This window comes from Myripristis murdjan, chromosome 2 (assembly GCF_902150065.1).
Source record: "Myripristis murdjan chromosome 2, fMyrMur1.1, whole genome shotgun sequence".
NCBI classification, from domain to species: Eukaryota; Metazoa; Chordata; class Actinopteri; order Holocentriformes; family Holocentridae; genus Myripristis; species Myripristis murdjan.
In genome coordinates, this window is record NC_043981.1 from 2,416,411 (window position 1) to 2,439,160 (window position 22,750).

The following is a 22,750-nucleotide window of genomic DNA, read 5'->3' on the forward strand; positions in this document are numbered from 1 at the left end:
TTGAAATATTAAATGTCACGGACGCTTGTGCTAATATTCAATTTATTAAATATGACCATTTTTGTGCAAATAAATAAATAAGTGAATATTAAAACTATATTAAAAACTCCCCGTGTTTCCCCATATTTTTATTCTTGTCTGGGCGCAAAAGTATGTCAAACAGAATCTCCACACTGGAGCTCTTGATGATGATAAAAACAAATAGAATGCATATTTATACTCATCCATAGCTGAGTGAATTCTGATCAAAATATCTCATTAGAATTAATTTAGGCTGAGACCCTAGGCAACCAATATAGTATTTATCAATCTCTGATAAATATCTAATCATATCCATCATATCAGAGGGGAATTACACTGACGGGACCTGATCTGATTTCCAATGAAAGGCCATTATGAGCCGTGCATATGAACAAACTGATATTTTTCCAAGCCCCATGGTAATAATTTGACTCTTGTTGTATCACTGCTAGATACCCCACACGTCTCCAGTAATTCTCTGCACTATTGGATTTGTCCCATCGGGGAGTACAGAGAGCACTCATCCAGCGACAGTCATTTTCCCGCAGGGCAGCCGGGATTCAGTACTTTACTTTTCTTTGCCACACTGTGAAAAAGACAAATTAGCTTCTCCAAATCATCTTTTTTTCTCCCATCACATTTGCTGCCATCAGTACAATCTGAAGCTAACGCTGTGCTGGATCTATTTTTCCCCATGTCTCTCTCTTTGACCCCTCCTCTACCAATGTTGGCTTAATTAGGACGAGAGCCACCTGACTCAGTGGAGCAATAGAGAGGCTTTAGTCACAGGCTGCATGTTAACAAGTGCTTTCCCACTTGAAAATGACCTAATTCACCCAAATAAATCCCCAAGACCAGTGCTGTCACCTTTATAGGTTCAAATTAATTTTAGGACATGGTGTATATCACAGCAAAGTGAAATGAGGATAGTGACCTTAAAAGGAGAATAGCCTAAATTAAAGGGCCACACAAGTGTTTTTTTTTTTTTGGTTTTTTTTAAACATTTGGCCTATTTTCTACAGTTCACCCACATTTTACATGACAACAAAACATTTCTTTTTTTCTTTCATTTCACAACATAGAGTCAAAATCCCTCCATTTCCAAAGATGAATTGTTGGTTATTGCTTTCTTTGGTGAATGCTTATTATGTTCTGTTTCTGGATGGAACTACCACGTAACTGATAATTGGATGGTAATTAGATAATGAGATAATTAACTGATTTTAAACACTGACTTTATTCTGCTTTTTTTTTTTTTTTTTAATTACTCCGGGATCAACAGGTCTATGAGAACACATGAAGATATCTAAAAATTTGCACTGCAAAATCAGTTCTATGAATAAAGAATAGAGTTGACTTACCCTTTTTTAGGCTGACATAACTTTAAAAAAAAAAAAAAAGCATACAGAGTATTATTGGTTCCATCAGTCCCATCAGTTTTATTAACCTGATGGAGGGTTCTTAAAGTGACATAAGTGAAAAATATCTATATTTATTTAAATATGTCATTTTTGTATTGGTTCTTTTTTTGCCTTAACTCTTTGAACTTTTATTTTCCCTTAAATGTTCCCTAGTGAACTAGCTTCAAAGTTAGAAAAAAAAAATGTTTTCCATAGTGTCACATCCATATTGTGTCTCTGTTGATTGCAGCTCCATCACACTGAGTGAAATATTCAAAGCCATGATGCCATTGTTTTCTGGCTGCAGCATCACTTCAAACAGAACATATCTACATGTCTTGTGCATCATTTTATATGCATTTCCCTGGGATTCAGCAGCACATGTTTGGGATCTTTGGAAACCTTGGGATCTGCACTAGAATTTCAAATAAAGTTCTGTGGTTTTGAACAAATGCATCTGTAATGATGAAAGGATGGCTGGATCGCTTTGTCAAGGTTACAGTTAGCCACCTTTTTGCTTACTACTTTTCCACGGCACAGAACAATGTTGAAGCGTACCCCACCAATACAGTTAGGTTGTATTCTCATGTTGCATTTATGGCCCCACATACCCTTGTAAAGATTTTTGGGAGGCTGGCAGGTGTGGCCGCATCCATTGGAGCAGCATTTCTTCTGGGCGGAGCATTCCCAGTCGTGGTCACAGCTCTCCACACAGGCTGCCGCGAAGCCGCTGGCTCTCTCTGGAGGTGGACAGTCGCCCTGCTTCACCGCCAGCACCGACTGAAGGAACTCACAGCTGGTCACACACTCCCAGTGCTTCTTGGGAAACGATCGCTGCATGGGATTGTGGAAGACACCACAGGTGAGGAGCTGAGATTCCACTGATTTTGGCTTTTGATGTTTGGGCTGCTTATCGCTGCTAATTGATATGTTACGCTGATGCTCCTTATCTTTAAACGTGATTTTTTTTTTCAAGCCCAAAAGATTACAAGGTGTTTCCATGAGAATTGTGTTTTTGTCAAAGTGGAAAAGCTTTTGAAACAGCATTTAGATCAAAATGAGCAACCAGTCACATGACCAAACATACCAGTGATTTTGAATTGTCAAATTGTTTGGCCAGTTTACTACAAAGTACCCACATTTTACACTGCAACAAAATATTTTGCAAATCATGAGTGCACATGAGGGGCAGGTACACCAACTTGCATCCAGCAGCACAATAACTAAATTCACCTGGACCAGAACAGGATTTTTGGCACACATATGCAGTGAACAGACTGACTAAGGATGACTAAGCCCTTTGACTATGTGACAAGAGCTGCAAGTTAATAACAGAGTCTTCATGCAGAAGCCCCTGGGCCTGGTTTAGGCCTGTTTGGTAATCAGCACAGACGTACTAAAGATTTCACAACATATAATAAAAATCCATTTTCAAACATGAATTTTTGGTTGAAACACCCATCTTATAATGTTCTGCTTCGGTGGCTAACAAAGTATTTACCATTCATAAACCACAAAACCGATAATTGTCTGTGTAAAGAAAACACTTCCTCGGGGACTATTTTCCCTGGCGGAGGGACGTTTTCACTCCACCCAATTTCAAGTAATCTAAACAGAACAGTGCTGCTGCTTTTAGGAAAACTAATGTGGACGACTTTAGTATGGTGATGGAATACTGGTGTGTGGAAAGTGTGAAGTCTCTGAAAGTTCATTTTCATATTGTAGTGGAATGAATGGAAACCAATGGCTGGAGAAAAGGGAGGGGGAAATGATGACTGCTTGCTTTGGGAAAAGTTCTTTCCATAGGTCTTTCCATAAACCACCAGTGTAAATGCTGTTTCAGGGGCTAACAAGTACACAGTTCTAGGGGAAACACTCAATACATCCTTTTATTGCCATCAAAAAACAAACATGAAGATACTAAAAACTGGCAGATTCAATCCATATACAGCAATATTAACTTTAGAAATCTATAGTGTTCAAATGTTATTACATAGCTTTTGTTGCAAAAATGTATGAGACAGTATTTGGAAGAAGCAGCGTGTCTGTTTTCAATTGGCTTAAAGTTTTGAGCTCATAAATTCTGATGATGGCACTGTATAGAAACTGCATAATGGGTCACAGAGTACCTCACACAGCTCTCTGCACTGGCTTTTCCTCTTCATGTCCCAGGAGTCTTTGCACGGCTCCAGGCACTGTGGAAGTGAACGAAACCAGTGTGAGTAATGGCAAAGATTACTGCATGATATGAATAAGGTATAATAGTGATTCATCTTACACAGAGATGTGAGGGGAATCTGTCTCACCAGATAGATTAAGAGTAAAATGTTTCACCGGTGGACGGCTTTTCTCAGGATCCCAAACTGAGGTGTCATCAGGGTGTTAGATAATTTCATTCAGCAACACAGCTCCATTACAGGTAACACCGGCTCCTTCTGAATGCTAACATTAATCATTCAGAATGTGACTTAATGCCTGAAGCGCTAACTGGGCCTGGGATTTATCAAGCCGCAGCGACCGAAGATCAGCTTTGTCCTTTGATCATAATTTATGATCTTACTCACCGATGAGAACCTTGCTTTTCCAAAATTACAAGGAGCATCCTTATTATAAGGTCATACCTATGTATTTTTGCAAATATCCAGTCTCATTTGAATGGAATTGCATGGGTCTTGGGCGGTCAGGAAAACATCTTAGTCACGTTGTGAGGTTTTCACGTAAAGGTTTTTACAGTGATGAAGTGAATAAAGGAGCATTAAATAATCTTTTGACCTTTTATCAAGCTCTGTTGGCAGCCGGAAGCAGCCAACAGAGGTCAAAGATCAAAGAACCAATCTTATGGTCAATGATCTGAGATGCCTAAGGCCCTAATTTTCTAAGAAATGCTCGAAAGTTGATGTGAATATGACATAAACATCCCCATGACTCGGTGTTTCATCGGAATAAATGTCTGGGGGAAGCTCCAGTTGAGAGCTAATGAATGTTTTCTGCTGCTTTAGCACGCTGTTTCTGGAGCATGTCACCAATTAGCACCGTTGCCCTCTACCATAAAGCCAAAATCCTGCACCAGTAAGCAGAGGCAGCCCAGGGGAGTGTACACCAACTGTAATTTCATGCTGTAGTGAGAAACAGCGGAAGCCATGGCGGGGAGCAGAGGAACATACAGCGGCATCGCAAGGACGAGGCAGGCTGTCTTAAAGTTCAGGCGATCGCGCTGTAAACTCGAAATGAACTTGCATTCGGGGGAAGTTTCAGGTAGAGCGTCCATTTTATTCCAGTTTATTCCTTCTGTTACAGAAAAAAAATGTACATAAGCACACATCAACCATTAAGATTTTGCAGTCTAGACGCTTAAGGGGCTGGTAAACTCAGACACAACTGTTCATTAAAATGTTTTTTTATCATCATCTCTGGATGTAGAAACTGAACTTGAGAAACTGAAGTAAGAGGAAGGCAGGGTTTACCTTACCTTACCTTACCTTACCTTACCTTACCTTACCTTAGCTTACCTTACCTTACTTACTATGGCCACTATGATTTGCTGACAGGGGATGGCTCGCTGTCAGTTAGACACCTGTTTTAATTATTTATTTATTCTTATCTATTTATCCCTCCTGTTATGTTCACATTTTTGAACATCTTTTATGTTTGTGGTCCATTTGACCCCTGCAGTTTAAACTTCCACAAAATTATTATAACTAAAATTGTTATCAAAGTTTATGTGTCAAGTACTTTATGTTTCTTTGTTGATTACCTAAATAGCCCTTTAAATAAAACATAACTCCCTCCCACCGCCACTTATACATCCAGTATTCCTATTAGGCGACAATGGAAAAATATGCAAATTACCATAAAATCTCACTGATTGATCTAAAATTGGAAAGAGATATTAATTTTTGGTGTTTTAATGGCTTTATATTATTTATAAGTACAGATTTTTGTTATTTATAAGCAATGCGTACAAAGTGTGTACAGGACATTGAAAACATATCATCATGTGAATTTCATGTTTACCCAGTGGTACCCATTACATTAGGAACACTCATTAAATATGAAGCAAAAAAAAAAAAAAATGAGTTTAATCATTTATTTAGAGACGTTAAACATTGGCTGGGGTCAAATTGACCCCAAACATAATAGGAGGGTTAAGAACTCCTGAAATGACTTTCAGGAACTCTCACATCTTTGTGGATGATTAAATATAGAAGTATAATAAAATCGCTGTTTTTAGCCTGGGTTAGCGTCCCTTTAAACAGCTTTGTCTGGTCAGAGGGTGAGGGAGCGGCAGCTTTCTGAAACCTCTGGAAGGGACTGGGATTTCTCATCTTGCTCGGGCATCGTCTCACGTCGTAATGAGGGGGAACCTGATTATTTTTAACAGCTGCTGCAGGGTGTGAAGGGATGCGTGTGTTTGTGTGTAAGAGTGCACGGGCGTTTTGTGCACGAGGGATGTAATAGCTGTTGGAAACTGTGAATACATTTGCAGGAAGGAGGCCCACCTTTAAATCCAGCTGAGGCACTCGCTTTACACACAAAATGCAGGGGAGCCCACTGAGCTCGCCCCGGGCCCTGCACCACAGCCCTCCTGGGTCTGCTAAAGTTCCAGTCCACCCTCCTATACAACACCCCTCCCCATTCACACACGCACACACACACACACACAAACACATACACACACACCAGCACCTCCTCCTCTGCCACTAACCATGTGCGCTGAGTCTAACTCACATTAAAGGTTGAACTGACATAAACTGCAAAGCTATCAGGGTTATTATAGGCCAGGGGTCTTCAAAGGTTTTTATCACACACACACACACAAACACACACACACACACACACACACACACACACACTCCGCTCTTCACGTTCTGGACCTCCAAGTTGACTCTCATTAAGCTCCAGACCCCCACTTGGACTGATTTTGCCCTCAGGACACAGGGCTGATCTGAAAATATAATTTGGTTTGTGTTAACTATGTAATTAGGCGTCATACTTGTCAAATAAACCAAAAGTGTTGAGATTAAAACATAATGTTAAAATAACCAGTTGAACCTGAGCAAATTCATTTTTTATTCCAAACATGGAAAAGAAGGCGATTAGTAAAAAAATGACCAGAACATTACCAAAAAATCATTAGTAAACTATCAGAAAATTTGAAATAAGAGGTAAAAAATTGGCAAAAAATTGAAAATGAACTCATTAGAATGAAAATAAAACACACACACACACACACACACACACGTCTTGTCGAATGAAGCTTAAAATATATTCACATTTTAGAGAATCCAATTAACGTTTTCCAAACGATGTATTGTTTCACCTATCTGCTATTAATCAGAAGGTTCATTTTTATGACCCGTCCGGCTGCGCATCACTCACACACACACACACACACACACACACACACACACACACACAGAGTCAGCCCTGCCACAGGAGATTACAGCCTCCTGTATGCAGGTCTGCTTTGCTTTGCTTTTATCTGCTCTCCTCCTGCTCTGTTCATTTCCAGCTAGCCAAGGCCACTTCTCCAATTATTTTTCACCAAGTTTATCATACATTCCTTTACTCTGAGAAGAATTACGGCTCTCAAACGGTTCTTCAAAATGCCCTCTGGTTCTATAAAGAGCCGACACCAGCTGAAGAACCTCTTTATTTAGGGATGGTTCTTTGCACTCTTTATGTGGTTCTAAAGTTCTATCATTTGAGCAAACCGATGATACAAAGATGAAATTCCAGGTGTAGTTTGAGTAAATAAAGAGAAGTAGTGCAGGTCAAGGGCAGCACAGAAACTAAAGTAGCTGCAGACTGGACTTCAGTGGACGCGTGGAGCACAGCTCTGCCTGCTAAGGGAATGAGGAGGTCCTTGAAGCATGTCTGATAGCTTCGTGCCAGCCCTGCCATCTCCCATCTACCCTCTCTGGTGTCCACGAGAAGATTCATCGGCTAATGCAGGCTGACGTTCCCACTCTCGTGCCATTCCCATTGTACCACGGCGTCAGTTAGTTTTCCGCCCCATTTCAAGCTCAAATCAAGCATTCCTTTCCACTATAGTGCAAATAAAGCTGACTTAGGGGGAACTTTGTGATGCGGTCGAGACAGATTAGAGACAACACCTAACGTCCCACTGGTAGCAAAGACAGCGGAGAGGTATTTCTGTCTCGGCTGCAGAATTTCGATCCAAGTTTGCGGTCGTCCGGGATCCAAGCTGTTCTTTTGGCGCACGGAGCATGACTTGTTTTTAGTTGGGGAAACAATGCGAGGGCTACAGTGCAGCTGCTGTTGCCTTTGTGCATGCGTGTGTGTGTGTGTGTGTGTGTGTGTGTGTGCTGGGGGTGGGCACGGGCCACTCCTGCATGACTGACTAGAGATAACGGACCAAGAAACTTCTCTGCTGACCGTGCATAATACTGTTGTTTTGCTGTTTGATTCCCGTCCCAGACAAACCCCCTCCAAGAGGAAATAAGTCCTCATCTTTGTTTCTGGCTTCCTGTTTCAAAAACTTTCAACAACTCTGAGGCTGTTCCAGACCTTTAAACATCAAAAGGCAAGACCTTGTCTTCTTCACGGAACAAGTTACAGCAAGACACTTCACACGTGTTTTTGCATACTGGAAAGCAGTGGTGTAAAAAGCAGTCTAAAGTCACAAAAGAAAAGACGCCTTGTTTGAAAACTACTCAGGTAAAAGCAAAAGTCACTCATTACAATACAACTTGAGTAAAAGCCCCTCAGTATCCAGCATTAAGTGTACTTAAGTATTCAAATAAAGTGTACTTAATAAAATAACCAATGTTTATTGGAACCTTTTGAAAGTCAGCTTCTGTAATCACTGGCAAAAATAAAAAAAAAAAAAAATTGTAGATATAAGAAATGATCACAAAATCAGAAAAAAAGTCAAAAATAGCAAGAAATTACTTGAATGAAATAAAAAAAAAAGAGGAAATCATTGGAATATGAATAAAATTTCCCAAAAAAGGCATTACAACATCAAGTAAAAGTCCCAAATTATCTTGTATTAAGTGTGGCTCAGAAGTAAAAATAAATTGTACTTGACAAAATAACTGTTTTCAAATGTGTATTGGAACATTAACATTTTAAAGTAAGCTTCTGTAAAAAAAAAAAAAAAAAAAAAAAAAAAAAAATCTGTATTTTATCTTCAAAGTGTAATGAAATAAAGGTGAAAATAAACAGAGAAATAAACACTTAAAGTCCCCCTCCAGGTATTTATTAAGCATTAAAAAATAATCTCCAGTCATCAATTTTGCATATTTATCATTTTTGTCATGAAAAACATCCCTTACTACCTTTAAACTGCTTAAAGATGACTCTAAACCTCGCCCTTATTACAAATGCGCAGATCTATGAATATGAAAATAGTGTCCGCCCACCTCAGTGCTCGTAACCAGAGCTCTGTTCACACAACCAGGAGGGGTCATCAGCAATCGTCATGAAAATTGTACCATATTTGAAAATCCAACCACGGCAAAAAAAAAAAAAAAAAAACAGTTTTCCCATATTTTACATCACAACAACCATTTTGCAAATCATGCGGGGGTTCTAAAGATTTCACAACATATAATCAAAGTCCGTCCATTTTCAAATTTGAATTTTTGGCTGAATCATCTACTTTATAATATCCTGTGTGTGTGGGTGTGTGTTTTATTTATAATATCCTGCCTCTGTGGTGAACAATGTCTTTACGTGATGTATAAGAAATAGCTCTAGTTTGTTATTTTACACTAGGGGGTCTCAAACAGGCGGTCGTGAAATCTTTTTTGGGGGGGTCGCAAGATGATTAAGACATAAGCGGAAAAAAAGTTTAATATGCTTGTGTAATCCTGACTAATTTTTAAATGTGATGGTGTGGACTGGTGAGTGGTGACAGGGGGTCGCCGGTAGGCACTGGTTGGTTGTAAGGGGTCACAAGCTGAAAAGAATGAAGCACTGTTTTCCTCCACTGTGTGAACGTGTGAGTTGGATTTGAGGGAGAGTGAAAGCAAAGGGCTTCTGGCTCTCAGCTGCACGTCCCAACATGGCTACAGGGAGTGCTGCAGAGTCCTCTAATGACCGCCAAGTGCTGTGGAGATGGAGTTGGGGGAAGGTCGCAGCATCCCGCTCGATACCAATTGTCTGCTGTGAGCTAAGAGAGCAGAGCGGGCGTGCGCGCTCCATGTCCCTCCATGGCTCAAGCGCTACAGTAGTGCCTTCTTAAGCTCTTTTTAAATGAGGGTTGGACTGAAGCGGACTGTGTGGGAGTGTGTTGCTAATCAACTCTGGCACTTGTAAATGGCTGTCTGCCTGAAGGAGATAGTGACAGAAGGATTAACAAGCACTCATTACCACCAGGGTCCGTGAGGACGACATGAGGCCAAGTGGTCACGAGCCAAAGTAATGCTCTGTCTCACAGCAGCGAGCTTCAACACGCTTCTCATCAGGCTTCTGTGAGCACGAGAGCCGGGCGAGGGATGTATCAATTGTAGTATTGGGCCTCTTATTGGTTCATTAGCAGCCCAAAATAGGTTAGGAAGAATTTTCAAGTCCCAAGTCCCAAGTCCAAGATTGATTTTCTGCATTTTTTATGCCTGGAAGGATGTTACATCTCTTGAATAGAGCAAAAAAAAAATTATTATATATCCATCACATGTATCTAATGATTACCACTTGAGTGCAAATACATAAAGTCTAGTGCAGTTGTTTTCAAAGTCCAGGGAACACCAGTGGTCCTCATTAAAAAATGACCACTTCAATTTCACTCAAATTTAAAGGCTTGCAAAGTTTCCCTGCAGGGATCAATAAAGAATTTCTGATTCTGATTCGGAAAAGGCATCTGAACACAGCAAGCGCTGACAAATAAGAAATATGACTCTGATCCAGCATCACTGATCTTAAATATATCATTTTTAAGCACAATAAACATAGTGTTGTTTTTACATACAAATCCAGTGAATAGGGAACCATATGCCACGCCCACTTGCTTTCACTGCTGTCAATCAAATGGAGAGGTGTCAAATGAAATACATATCTATTTATATTTACACAAATATGCATATATACTGTATATAGATATATTATTTTGGAAAAAGAAAATGAATTTGCTCAGGCCTCAAAGGGTTAATTCACTAAAAGTCACTACAGCACAAAAATGAGTGATTATTGGAACATTTTATTTTATCCTCAAAGCTTGGAATTGATTTGACAAGTAGGCCATGACACCTAGGCCATTCCATCATTAACACAAAGCAAAATGTCTTTTCATATCAGAGTCCTGAGGGCAACATCACTTCACGCGGGGGTCTACGGATTAATGAGAGTCAACTTGGGGGTCCAGAAGATGAAAAAGATTGAAAGGCCCTGGTCTAGCGTTCACAATTAGCATCAGCAGTGAGAAAGTGGTTCCCTATGTAGGACAACAACATATATAATCACCTAAAGGCTGAAGCAAACTTCTGTGATCCTTTATGAATACCAGCCAACGCCTAACGCTGAAAACCCAGCGAGGGTTTTAATGGCAGCCAATGTTTACGCTGCAGACATATGCAGCCAATCATGAGAATCCATAGCAGGCCTTACTTACACAAAAAGAGCCACTCAAATGTTGACTAACAAGCCGTCCACTGTAAACAACGCGCGCCGCAGAGCAAACCGCCGCCTCGACGTAGACACGCTACGGCTTCCGTGAATGAAAAACGGCCTTTGATCAAGATGTTGCATGCGAGATGAAAGAGCTCCGAGTTGCGCGGCAATGCTTCAGAGAACACCTGTCAGCGCAGAGCAGCTCTGACAGCCTCTGCCGCGTCCAGACTGAAAGCTCTGCAGGCACACGCCGATGACAACTAAATGCACGGGGCGAGGGCGCTCCGGAGGAAATTGCATTCACTGACGTGTCCTTTGGAGGAATGGAACAACTCGGTGCCGCGCCGCAAGAGCCTCCATTTTCAAAATTAAGCCCCACTAAAGAGGAGTGTGATTTGGAGCCCACTCTGAGCTAAACGTCTCTAAAGGGAACGCTGCTCTTCACGGAAACGAGTGCAGGGAACAGCTGCTGAGTGAGATCTGACTTTTGGAGAAACTATTGTGCCACCCACAATAATCGCATGTATGCATGCACAAAATCAAGAAAAATAAACACACCAGATTAATCTAAATGCATGTCATTATTTGATCTATGATGAATTACTTTGCTGAATTAACAACAATAATAGAAAATATTAATAACAAGTCCCAGCATGTAAACAGTTCATGTTTTGAACTTTGACCTGTGAATACAGGCGATAAGTCTCCTGGTCAGCTACATATTCTTTTTTTTTTTTTTTTTTTTTTTTTTTTTTTTTTTTTTGTAAATATGCAATTAACTAAAATACTTGAAGAAATAGTGAAAGAAAATGGCATTTTTTTATTTGCAAATTTTGACCAGCTGAGTGCAAATACAGAAAGTCTTGTGTAGTTGTTTTCAATGTGAGGGGTTCTTGGGGGTATTTTCTATTAAATCAAATGAATTTCCTCAGGCTTTTTTTTTTTTTATATGCAATATGCAATCAAGGCAAACAGTTAAAATACATAATGTAAATATTAAATGCATGTTCAGGCATCCCCTCTCCTGCTCAAATGTTGAGGTGAAACAATCCTGTCCCAAGGGTTTTGCCTTTGTGTGTCAGTGTGTGTGTGTGTGTGTGTGTGTGTGTTTCTGTGTTTTTACAGGTGTATGCGTCTCATCTGCAGCACCACAGCACAGGAGTGGTAAAAGAGCACATAATAGGACAAGGCAGCGCTTGGTATCATGAACTAATTCCCGCCGCTATCTAACCATTTCCTCGCTGTGATCGCTCATGAAAGAGCCTGGATGTATCGCTTTGGGAGCTCTTAATAATGCAGCTTGGGGAAAGTGTAATGCGCTAACATGTCACCACAATTACCCATCACTAAGATCGCGTGGCTACCAAAGTGAGAGGCTGCTAAGCCACGTTAATATCTCCATTGCTCAGCGAGAAGACAATATTACTCTCGGGGGCTGTTAAATATCCAAAAACGCCATAGTGAGGCTAAGTAGTTGCATATTGGATGCAAAATCAAATTATCTCAGTATAATGTCATGAAAGTTACCAAGGGAAGTTTTATTATATTAGCATAATATCATAGGGAGAGGCTTTGCCAAGCGTGTATTCCATCTATTACCGCCTGCACTAGCATTGATGCATTAGCTGGGAACCACTTGCTGCTGTGATGTATGGAGAGTCAGAAAATAAAGCGCCGAGTCTGGTGATGAATGGTGGGACTGAGAAACGGGTAATAACCACTGCAACGCGTGGCTCACACTGCAACTGGGTTCACACATTAACTGCACACATGCACACACACACACACACGCACACACACATGAGCCCATGCTGTCATTTGTTTGTGTGTGGAGTGATTTATTGCACTAGAAGGCAGCAGCAAATAAACGCACACAAATACAGTCAAGACAGCAAGGTGCACATGTGTACCTGCAGGCATGCATCCCCGACACAAACACATACACACACATGCACACACACACACACCGTGCACACACTTGGATGCATTGTGATTAATTGCGCCGGAAGCAAAATGATTCCCCTCTGACTTTGTGCCACCTGATCACTTGAATGGAGAGATGTAATTCAGATTCTCTCATTTTGCATCATATTAACATGAGGTAACACTTTGTCTGGGTAGTCCCCTATAGATATTCAACAGAATCTCAACCAACGATATATAATATCACCAAGAGCTCAGTACAACATCAAGAAGCCATAAATTACATTTCAACAAGTAAATATTCAGTAAACTGACATAACAGTTTTTTTTTAGTATCCCACTGGAGTTCTGGGCGAGATATGCCTACCAGCACTGTGACTGGTTCTAAATATTCTTGTCCTGTTGACTATTTGCTAAAACAGGCTTGACAATAATAATAATAATAATAATAGTAATAATAATAATAATAATAATAACCATGTGGGCATTAGAGTGTGGATCAGGTTGTATATTTTTGCCCGAACCCAACCCGAACCCGACAGGGATTCTTTTTCTTTTTTTTTTTAGATGTAATTTATGGCTTATTGATGTCATACTGAGCTCTTATTGATATTTACATTCTGTTGAATATCTATAGGGGACCCAACATCATACCATAAAACACTGTAATATCAAAACTGACATGTATGCATACATTGTAGTATATGTTTCCTACCTTTGCACATTGCTTGTGGTTGAGACACCAGCCCAGTGATCCATTATTCTGAGGATAAGAAGAAAGAGAGAGGGAGAGAGGACAAGCGAGAGAGGCAGCAGTGAGTAAGCTCGTCTAATTGAATTAAGTGCACAAGAATAAATGTTAATGTCCTAATTACAGGCTACAGCTCTGTCACCGCTCAGAGCAAGGCAGCATAATTACAGTATGTCAAGAGAACATCATAGAGCTCTGGAGTTCTCACTCGCTACACGCCACAACTGTTATTTTTCTGTGTAGTGACAAATGACGGTTTGTGGGACTTCATGTCCTTCACTGCGTCCCGCTGTGAGCCCGAGGCGACGCGCGGCACAGCCCTATGAATGATGAGTCCACGTCGGGGATCACCGGGCAGGTCACACTGTGTAGGACTGTGCACTTTTCAATGTGACACGAGAGCCAAGCGGGTTTCCAATCAGCACTGCTGCTCTCTGCTCTCTGGTCTTTGAGACCTGTTAGGGCGTTTTCACACCTGCCTTGTTTAGTCTGACTGAATCAAACTGTGGTGCCTTTACCTCCTTGTTCTGGTTTGCTCTTCACTGGATATTATCATCAGCATCTGCACTTTGAAGAGATATTGCCATGACTTGGCCCAATTCAGATGGAAACAACACACTAATTTTCAAGGTTTTCCTCATAAATTTGTGGCCTTTCAATCTCAGAATTTCAGGGGGGGGGTCTCATAAATTTGTGTTTCTTCTCATAAATTTACCATATTGATCTCAAAGGATATGTTTTTTTTTTTTTTTTTTCGTAAATTTGCTTTTTTTTCCCCTCAGAAATATTAACCCCTTTCCCCAGCTCCACAATTTTTTTCCATACAATAGCCCTAATATTCCGTCGTAGTTTCCATGTCCATGGATCACACGTTCTCTTTAAAACTTTTGAGCGATTCTGCAGGTCTGGTGCTTCTCAATTCCACTGTGATTTCTCAGTTGATAAACCAGCCAATCAACATCGTTTATTGTAGGGCGGGACAAAAGTTGACATAATCAAGCTGTGCCAGAGACTCAAAGCCAGATAGCGTATTAGTTAACACAAGAAAATGGATGATATCGCCCAACATCGTAGTTTTTACTTTGCTCCACTCTTAAAACCCAGACAAAACCAGCATGGAGCCATGGCTACATATCATTTTTGACTTAAAATGACAGTAAATCCAGGCAGATATGATACGATGGACTTGAGTGGTTTGTTGGGGAAAATTGAATCCCCTCCCCCAGGGAAACTGGCTAGAGTGGAGGAAATGTCAGACTGAAGATGGAAACAAAGTGTAACCAGTTGACGATTCAGTTTTGATATCAGGCAGGGTTTTTTGGGCAGGTGTGAAACCAGCAACTGCACTTGGGCCCACCAAAATAAACAGACCAAGACATCACTGGGCAAAATCAGGGGCGAAAAAAAATCCTATTTCATTATTTGGGGACAATAAACAGCAAAATTTCAGAGTAATTCCTGGGGGGGGGGGGGGGGGGGGGGGGGGGGCATGAAAATATTGCTGTCTGGCACAACAGTACCACCCCTTTCTCTCTTACGCTCCTTAAAAACTCGCCGTACAGCGTTGAGCACTCAGCATGTTCATATGTTTTAAATAATGGTATTAAAAGAAATAATCCTCTAACCAAATGTCTTTGCTCACTGTTCTATTTCCACTACAGTCCATCAAAGTAGCTTTACAAGGACTAGAAACTCAAAATAAGCTCTAAAACTAGAGGGAATGCCTTGAATAATCCAACTATATCAAGCTATTCTTCAAAAAACATATTTATTGTAGTGTCAACAAAAAACAAAGCAAGATATGGCATCAAATAGTGACATACAGTATATGTTTGAGCTGTACACTGTCCCTTTTAGATCAAATAAGAAAATTAAATTAAACTATGCCACAAAATAATGCAACTTAAAATGCAAAAAAACAGATATCTATCTAGAGACAAATTCAAAATATCAGTAAAATATTAATTATTTCTGACATTAATATCCTGACAGACTTTTTGAAAGAATAAAAAGCTCAGTATTTGCTCCTCCTGTGGTCTGTCCTCTCTCTCCCTCACTATCCGGCACTAGCTTGAGCCTGTAAACAGTCGTTAGCTATTAGCTTAAACAGTGAGCTGAAAGAGGCAGGTTTTGGACCAAGCAGGGGAAATATCGCTTTTCATATTCCAGCCTTGTGCTTGGTGAACAAGTGGTGTGATAAATGACTCACTGGCTTTCACTTGAGGAGGTTTTCTTGCTAGTTCTCATCAGGCTGCTGCCTCTCAGGCTGACGGACTGACTGAAAGTTACCGAGCTGCCGCTCTGCCGGCAGCGGGATGTGGACCAAACCACTTTGAAGCATGGGGGAGGTCATAACTTTTAAACACTTAAAAACACACTGTTTTACATTTATAATTAGCACCGCTTGTATTGTGCTTTCATTGAATAATACTATATTATTGAAAATTATTTATTAGTGTTAACAATGTTTTTTTTTGGGGGGGATGGAGGGGTCTTGTCCCCCCTGACCCCTCCGGGATTTGCAATGAACAACAATATGGCGCAATGTGTTTGGTTTAATGTGTAAGAGACAAGTGTTGAGTTAGGAGTTGTCATCCACTTTATCACTGGCACTTCATGCCCATGTGGGATTTTAATTTGCCGAAAAATTTTTCAATCAAGTGAGACGGGGAAAAAACAAAAAAGGTAACGCATTTCTTCTTAATACAATGTTGGTAAAACAGTGCATACTGTAATTTAACATCCATGCATTATACGTGGAATTAAGCTTTGAAAAAGCAGTTGAGTAATTATACGGTTGCAGTGTTGAACGGCACATTGTGATGGTTGTGAGCATGTCGCTGGCATCTGCTCTGTCATTAAGTACTGACTGATTATCCCATGACTGATTCACAGTTCACATTCATCCTCTGCAGGAGGGTTGTTTGATCTGAGAGGTGAAGGCTGCTGGTCTCAATCCCCAGGCCAGCGCTCTCCTCCCTCAACAAGCACCACTGAAGTGCCCTTGAGAAACACATTTAACCCCAACTGCTAGCACAGCTCAGAGTAAAGGGACAACATCAGTGTTGGGAAAAAGCTGAGGAGACCACCGAGGTGGCTGGAGCATCTAGTGCACACACACCTCCTTTATTTATTGATTTATTTTTTCCTATATGGCAGAAACGATTAGGGCATTTGTTGTGCATTAAATATGGTAAACAGAGATATGGGAAAGAGGATCATGGGAAATGGTGTTTTCTGGGTTCTGATATCAAAGTTCTGTTTCTTTGCCGTCTTCTGATTAAATGGTTAGATGGTGCAGGTTGCATTCATTGGATTGTAATCTGCATGTATGGTTACTTTTGCATATGCAAAGGTACCAGGTTTTTTAATGCCGGCAAATTGCAGCCTCAAACTTGCTTCACACCATGTTGACACACTAAAACCAAAGATGCTAAGCCAAGTCGTCAGCCTTGGCTTTCAGGTTGTGACGTTTCCCATTTCCTCTAGCCAGGTGATGCAACCAGAAGCCCTGAAACAATCCGGTGGTCTGTCGCCAACAACTTTGTGCCTACTTTTGCTCATCTGAAGAATCTGCCCATGCACCATACCTTCCCGATTTGCTCACGAATGAGCCCGGCTTTTATGGGAGTACACCAAAGCAGTAATGTCTGGGGGTAACAGAAGCTTATTGTTCCTGGGTGAAAGTGACAGAGCCATGGCCACTGTGCTGTGGACAGACATGATCTATGACAGGATGGAGAGGGCCAGCGCTGAGCCATCTACACTGACCCTGTTCCATAATTCAGTGGGGTTTGAGGGACGGACCAGGTCACGTCCCGACCACCCCGACCCCTCCTCCCCCCACGAGGTCAGTGGGAGTGTGCTTCACACTTCAGTGGCCATCTCAGTGGCCATGACACGCAATTATCACTGATTCACTTTTCTTGAATGGTGTGCACTGTGAGACCAGGAAAGGACACACACACACACACACACACACACACACACACACACACACACACACACACACACACACACACACACACACACACACACACACACAGGATCCACCAGTATATCAGTCCTGGGTGATTATTGAGGCCAAGATTCCAGATTTTTCAATAATCAGTATCACTTGGATTTACATGATGGCCGACGTGCAAAAAGTCCTGGATTACTAATAGATATTGGCCCTGAAAAATCAATATTGGTCGATCTCTAACACACACACACACACACACACACACACACACAATGGATACACCCGAGTCTTGATCACATTGTTGACCACATTGGTTGAGTGGACCCACCCAAAGGGCTTGTAACACATATCAAAGAAACAGCAGAGCTCCTGCATGTTTGAGGATTCAAAGCTTACACCTCAGCAGCTACTGCTTTCTTTGGTGGCAGTAAAACCAATCAGATGCAAAGCAGAAGATTGACAACATGCTTGACAGCACCACTGCGTCTTGGTCTGCATCTACACTAAAGCCAAAAAGTTCCCAATTGTGATTTTTTTTTTTTCCCACACGTGACATAAATCTGATGTCTTTAACTAAGTGTGAAAGGCAAAAAGCTGCATGGAGTCACATATCCCATATTCAGATAGTAACCTGAGTGAATTTTGCGTCATTCACCTGTGATAATTATAGTGCTGTGGCTGAGCAGCGCCAGCATGGAAGTCAATAAGACACAAAGTTGACTGGCATTTCTGCTCATGCCTCGATTCAGCCCTAACCCAAAGGCACAGACTGCAACTGAAATGCGCTGAAAACAAAAGCAGACGCGACGTCTTTGATCACCGTTCCTCTGCACATCGCCGACAGTTTTATGCAGAGTACATCTCGGCACACACGAACAGTCATCCCAAACAATACGATGTGAGCAGCACTTGAGAATAGAGCACAGAGTCGTGCAGTCTGAGGGCAGCCTGAGTGCTCCTCAATGACAGCAAACCACAGAAGCATTCACGATTTCTTCATATTTCTCCTTGTTTTCCGGGTTGGACCATCATCCTACGCAGCTATCATTGCTCTAAGTGGTTATATATGCAGATATATCCACTATATACATTACTACAAAGCCTCAAGCACAGAGTACTGGCTGCATTTTCTGTGTGTGTGTGTGTGTGTGTGTGTGTGTGTGTGTGGGCGGATTAATTTGTGCACACAGAGTGGATAGAGGAGGGATCTGTATGGGTAATATAATTCGAATAACAAGCACTACAATCAGGCCTTGCCCCTGTTGGTTAGTGCAGATTGGAACAAAAAAAAAAGCAAAATGTTGCAGGAAACTTTTAATGAGGCTTAGGGCTGGGCAATACGGACAAAATGAAATATCATGATATTTTTGACCTGATGCATCAACAGCGATATTGTGAAGATACCGTAGGGATGACTGTCGCTGCTTTCACACAATATTTACCCAATGAGATTTTTGACAAGCAGTGATTAGTAATGTGGGTATGATGACCAAGCAGGTAGAGGCAAGTAACAGGACAGCTACAACAGGCTGATAAGTTCAGAAAACTGTGATGGAGCCAGGAAAAGAAAACACTTATGCCACTTATTGTCTTCAATAGTTTGCCCAGGACTAGTTAATGTCAATGGAATATGTAATATGTCTCCATGTTGTGGATAAATAACATTTATTAGTGCAGATTCATGTTATTTTTCTGTAAATCTATTAACATGATTTAAGTGACTAGAGTAGCTACTGATTGAAAGTTGGGTGGGTGATGTCGTGATTGGCTAAGTGAGTGAGTGATTACTTGAAGAAGACAGGGAAAAGTTTCATTGAGTTAAAGGTGCACTACGAAAAATTGCCCAGGGTTGATTGAAATGAGGACCGCTTAGACTCAGCTGCAAAAAAACAAAACGAAACAAACAAACAAAAACTATGAAATAAGTGTTAATGGATGGTTGAGTCCATGTGACTCTTATTGTAGGTAATAACTATGTTACTGTATGTTTGGGGAGACTGATTGTTAATTGAGTAGTGGAGAGGGGGTACATTTAAATAAGCTTATGCTTCATCCTACTCCTTTTCGGATATGTGAGTTCATATTGTTATTGTTGTTTTGACTATTCTCATGGGTTTTGTTTGTTTGTTTTTTAGTTTACTTTCTTGTGTTACTAGCACATGTTCGAAATAAAGCATTCATTCATTCTAATTCTAACTGGTGTGATAATGCCATGTTTTTTGTGGACTGAGTCTAAACAGTCCTCACTTCAGTCGATCCTTTGCAGTTTTGGACAGTGAGCCCTTCAACTTCACTTGATCAACTTGATTTATAAAAATGGAAAGTTGCATTTGCCTTGCCTAATTAAGTCAGTAAATAATTAGAATAACTACTATTATTTGTAATAATATCCCATGTCCCAGCCATTCTGACATGGAATAGCAGGGTAAACAGCTGTTACTCATGGCATTAATGAAGGTTCTGTTCCATTTCAGTGTAGTGTAGTCTTTCCCATCAACCAGGATGCACAACACCCGGACCCGGACTTTGTTAGACCTAAAACGCTGTAAAAGGATTCATGATAGTGCAGTATGCATTATGTGTTCTTATAAGCAATTATCAATAAGGACTGCTGTCATAATGGACCATAGATTAGGGTTTGACTGATATTAGTGTTTGAAGTCTGATACCACTACCAGTATTTAGACTAAATTTGCCAGTAGTTTATATTGATATTCAGTATCTTAAAGGACCATACCAGTGATTTTGAGTGTTTGCTACAATTTAGCCACATTTTACATTGCCACAAGCCATTTTACTGCAGGGGTACAAAAAAATTCACAGCATATAATCACAAAGCAAAATACCTCGATTTTCAGATTTGTATTTTTTGGCTGAAACAGCCACCTTATCCTATTCTGCCTCTGTGGCTAACAAAGTCACCTTTCAAAACCACAGAACTGATCATTTGGCTGTGTTGAGCAAATGTTTCCCGAGGGACTATTTTCTGAGACCACTTCACCATGCCCAATTCTAAGTCATCAAAACACAACAGTGCTGCTGCTTTTAGGAAAACTAATGTGGAGGACTTCATTACGGTGATGGAATACTGGTGTGACGAAAGTTTGAAGTCTCTCAAAGTTAATTTTCATTATCATAGTGGAATGAATGGAAAATCAATCGCTAGATAAAAGGGAGGAAAATGATATCAGAGCTCTAAAATATGGCTGCTTGTTCAATTTTTTTTTTTTTTTTTTTTTGCTAATTTCGCCCTTTAACCCAGCATATTCCCTTGATTTCTTTCAAAAACTTGGGGGAAAGGCGATGAAATGAAAATGAAACGACCCAAACATTAACAAGAAACTGGCATAAAATTACAAGAAAATGACAGAAGAAAAAAAAAAAGGAAAATCAATATGCAAAAAGCAACATAAAACTATATTCATAATTCATAATTGCCTATTTAAATGTATATTACAAGAAAATATAACAAGGAAATTTACATATTTGAATTTATATTACAAGAAAAATTATATTATATTTTGAAATTATATATAGCACCAACACCACACACCTAAAGAGGAGCTAAGTAAAGCCCTAAAGTAAATTTAGTTCTGAGGGAGAGATAAACCCTGTCAGGTCGTTCATGTTTGATTGGATTTGTGCGGGACGCCGCGGGCGGCAGCAGCTGTGCGGCGGCGGGAGCCCCGCTGGAAGTTGGTGCGCTCCGGTGGCAGCCGGGGCCGTGCCGGGGCCGCGCCGGGCTCTTACCTGCAGCGGTGTGGAGAGCGCCGCGACGCTGTGCAAACTGAGGCACCGCGACGCGCATCTCGCCCTGGAAACTGTCTCCACCGACCAGGACTCGTCCCCGTCATCGTGGTGATTATTGTGGTTCTTGGCGCGGATGAGGGAGCCGCAGAGCAAAATACTCCACAGGGACAGGCTCGTCCAGACGGCGCAGCTTTTGGCCAGCATCTTCCTCCTGCGTGGGACTGTGAAAGCGCGGCTGTGGAACCAAGAGGATGCAGTGGGGAGCAATCTGATGGAAGTTCAACTAAGCGTGTATATCCAAGGGAGGAGCTATACGGTCTAGGCGTGCACCATTAGGGTCAGGGTAACTGGGAGGCATCAGCTTTATTCACGTCTTCCCAGTTGGCGGGGGGGTCACTTCTCTAAAAGGCAGTGGTGGAAATTGCTGCTCCAAAAGAAGTATTGTGACTCAGTGTGCTGATACCAGGCAGACTGTGCAGTTTCAAAAGAGAGGCATACCACTTTGTTTACTCATGTCAAGGACGAGGCTGAGGAAGGATTAAAAAAAAAACCTTCAGGTTCTTGCCAAAACTAATAACCCATAGAATTTATGTCTGTTTTGAATCAGAGGTTTGTGCATAAAAACAGAAACAATGGAGTGAAATGCTTTCATATTTTGGGGTATTATAAAGGAAAACAGTGGTTCTCAAACTTTTTTTCAATAATGTAGCTCCTTTGAAATATTTTTTTCAGCCAAATCCCCTTGACCAGTGCCCAAAAAAAAAAAAAAAAAAAAAAGTCGATGGAAAATAAAGCCTATATGCAGAAGAACCCAACTCCATCAGTGTGTCTGAAACAACAACCTGATACTGAGATGTTCTTGTTTCTGATTTAGCTTCCTTTTCTCTTCTTCCTCCTTGTTTTCATCTGTATCGACCACAGCAGCAGATGTAAACCACACACACACACACACACACACACACACACACACACACACACACACACACACCACATTTGACACCACATTTGAGGAAACTGGATATAAAATCTGCTATATCAAACTTACATTTACATTTTTATTAAACTTATTATGCCATAGTCTCATTATTTGAGGAGTTATGCATGACTAATATTTTCTAAAATATTTCCAGAATCTCATGTACCCCCTGCAGTGCTCAAGTGTACCACGAGGGGTACACGTACCCCCATTGAGAAGCCCTGGTGTGAAAGACTTGCCCTGTAATCCGGAGGCATTTCCAGTTTTATTCTTTTGAGAACTGAGTGGCAATCATCATTTTCACCATTTCATAATAAGGTGGGCTGACCTTCCCATTGAAACTCCATAGTCTGCCTTAAGTAAAAGTATCATGTAACCCATTTTACATGTAC

General features: G+C 40.9%; 1 protein-coding gene across 1 annotated transcript in view; it reads right to left on the reverse strand.

Annotated features, from left to right (window-relative positions):
• anos1a (anosmin 1a) overlaps positions 1–21,614 on the reverse strand; it is a 34,632-nt gene extending 13,018 nt beyond the window's left edge. Inside the window, exons 1-4 of the mRNA XM_030066451.1 lie at positions 21,383–21,614; positions 13,633–13,680; positions 3,551–3,616; positions 2,033–2,255 (exon numbers count right to left, since the gene is read on the reverse strand). Of these exons, the coding sequence (XP_029922311.1) occupies positions 2,033–2,255; positions 3,551–3,616; positions 13,633–13,680; positions 21,383–21,586 (541 nt within the window). The 5' untranslated portion in view covers positions 21,587–21,614. The remainder of the gene's footprint in view (positions 1–2,032; positions 2,256–3,550; positions 3,617–13,632; positions 13,681–21,382) is intronic.
• Between the last annotated feature and the right edge of the window lie 1,136 nt (positions 21,615–22,750).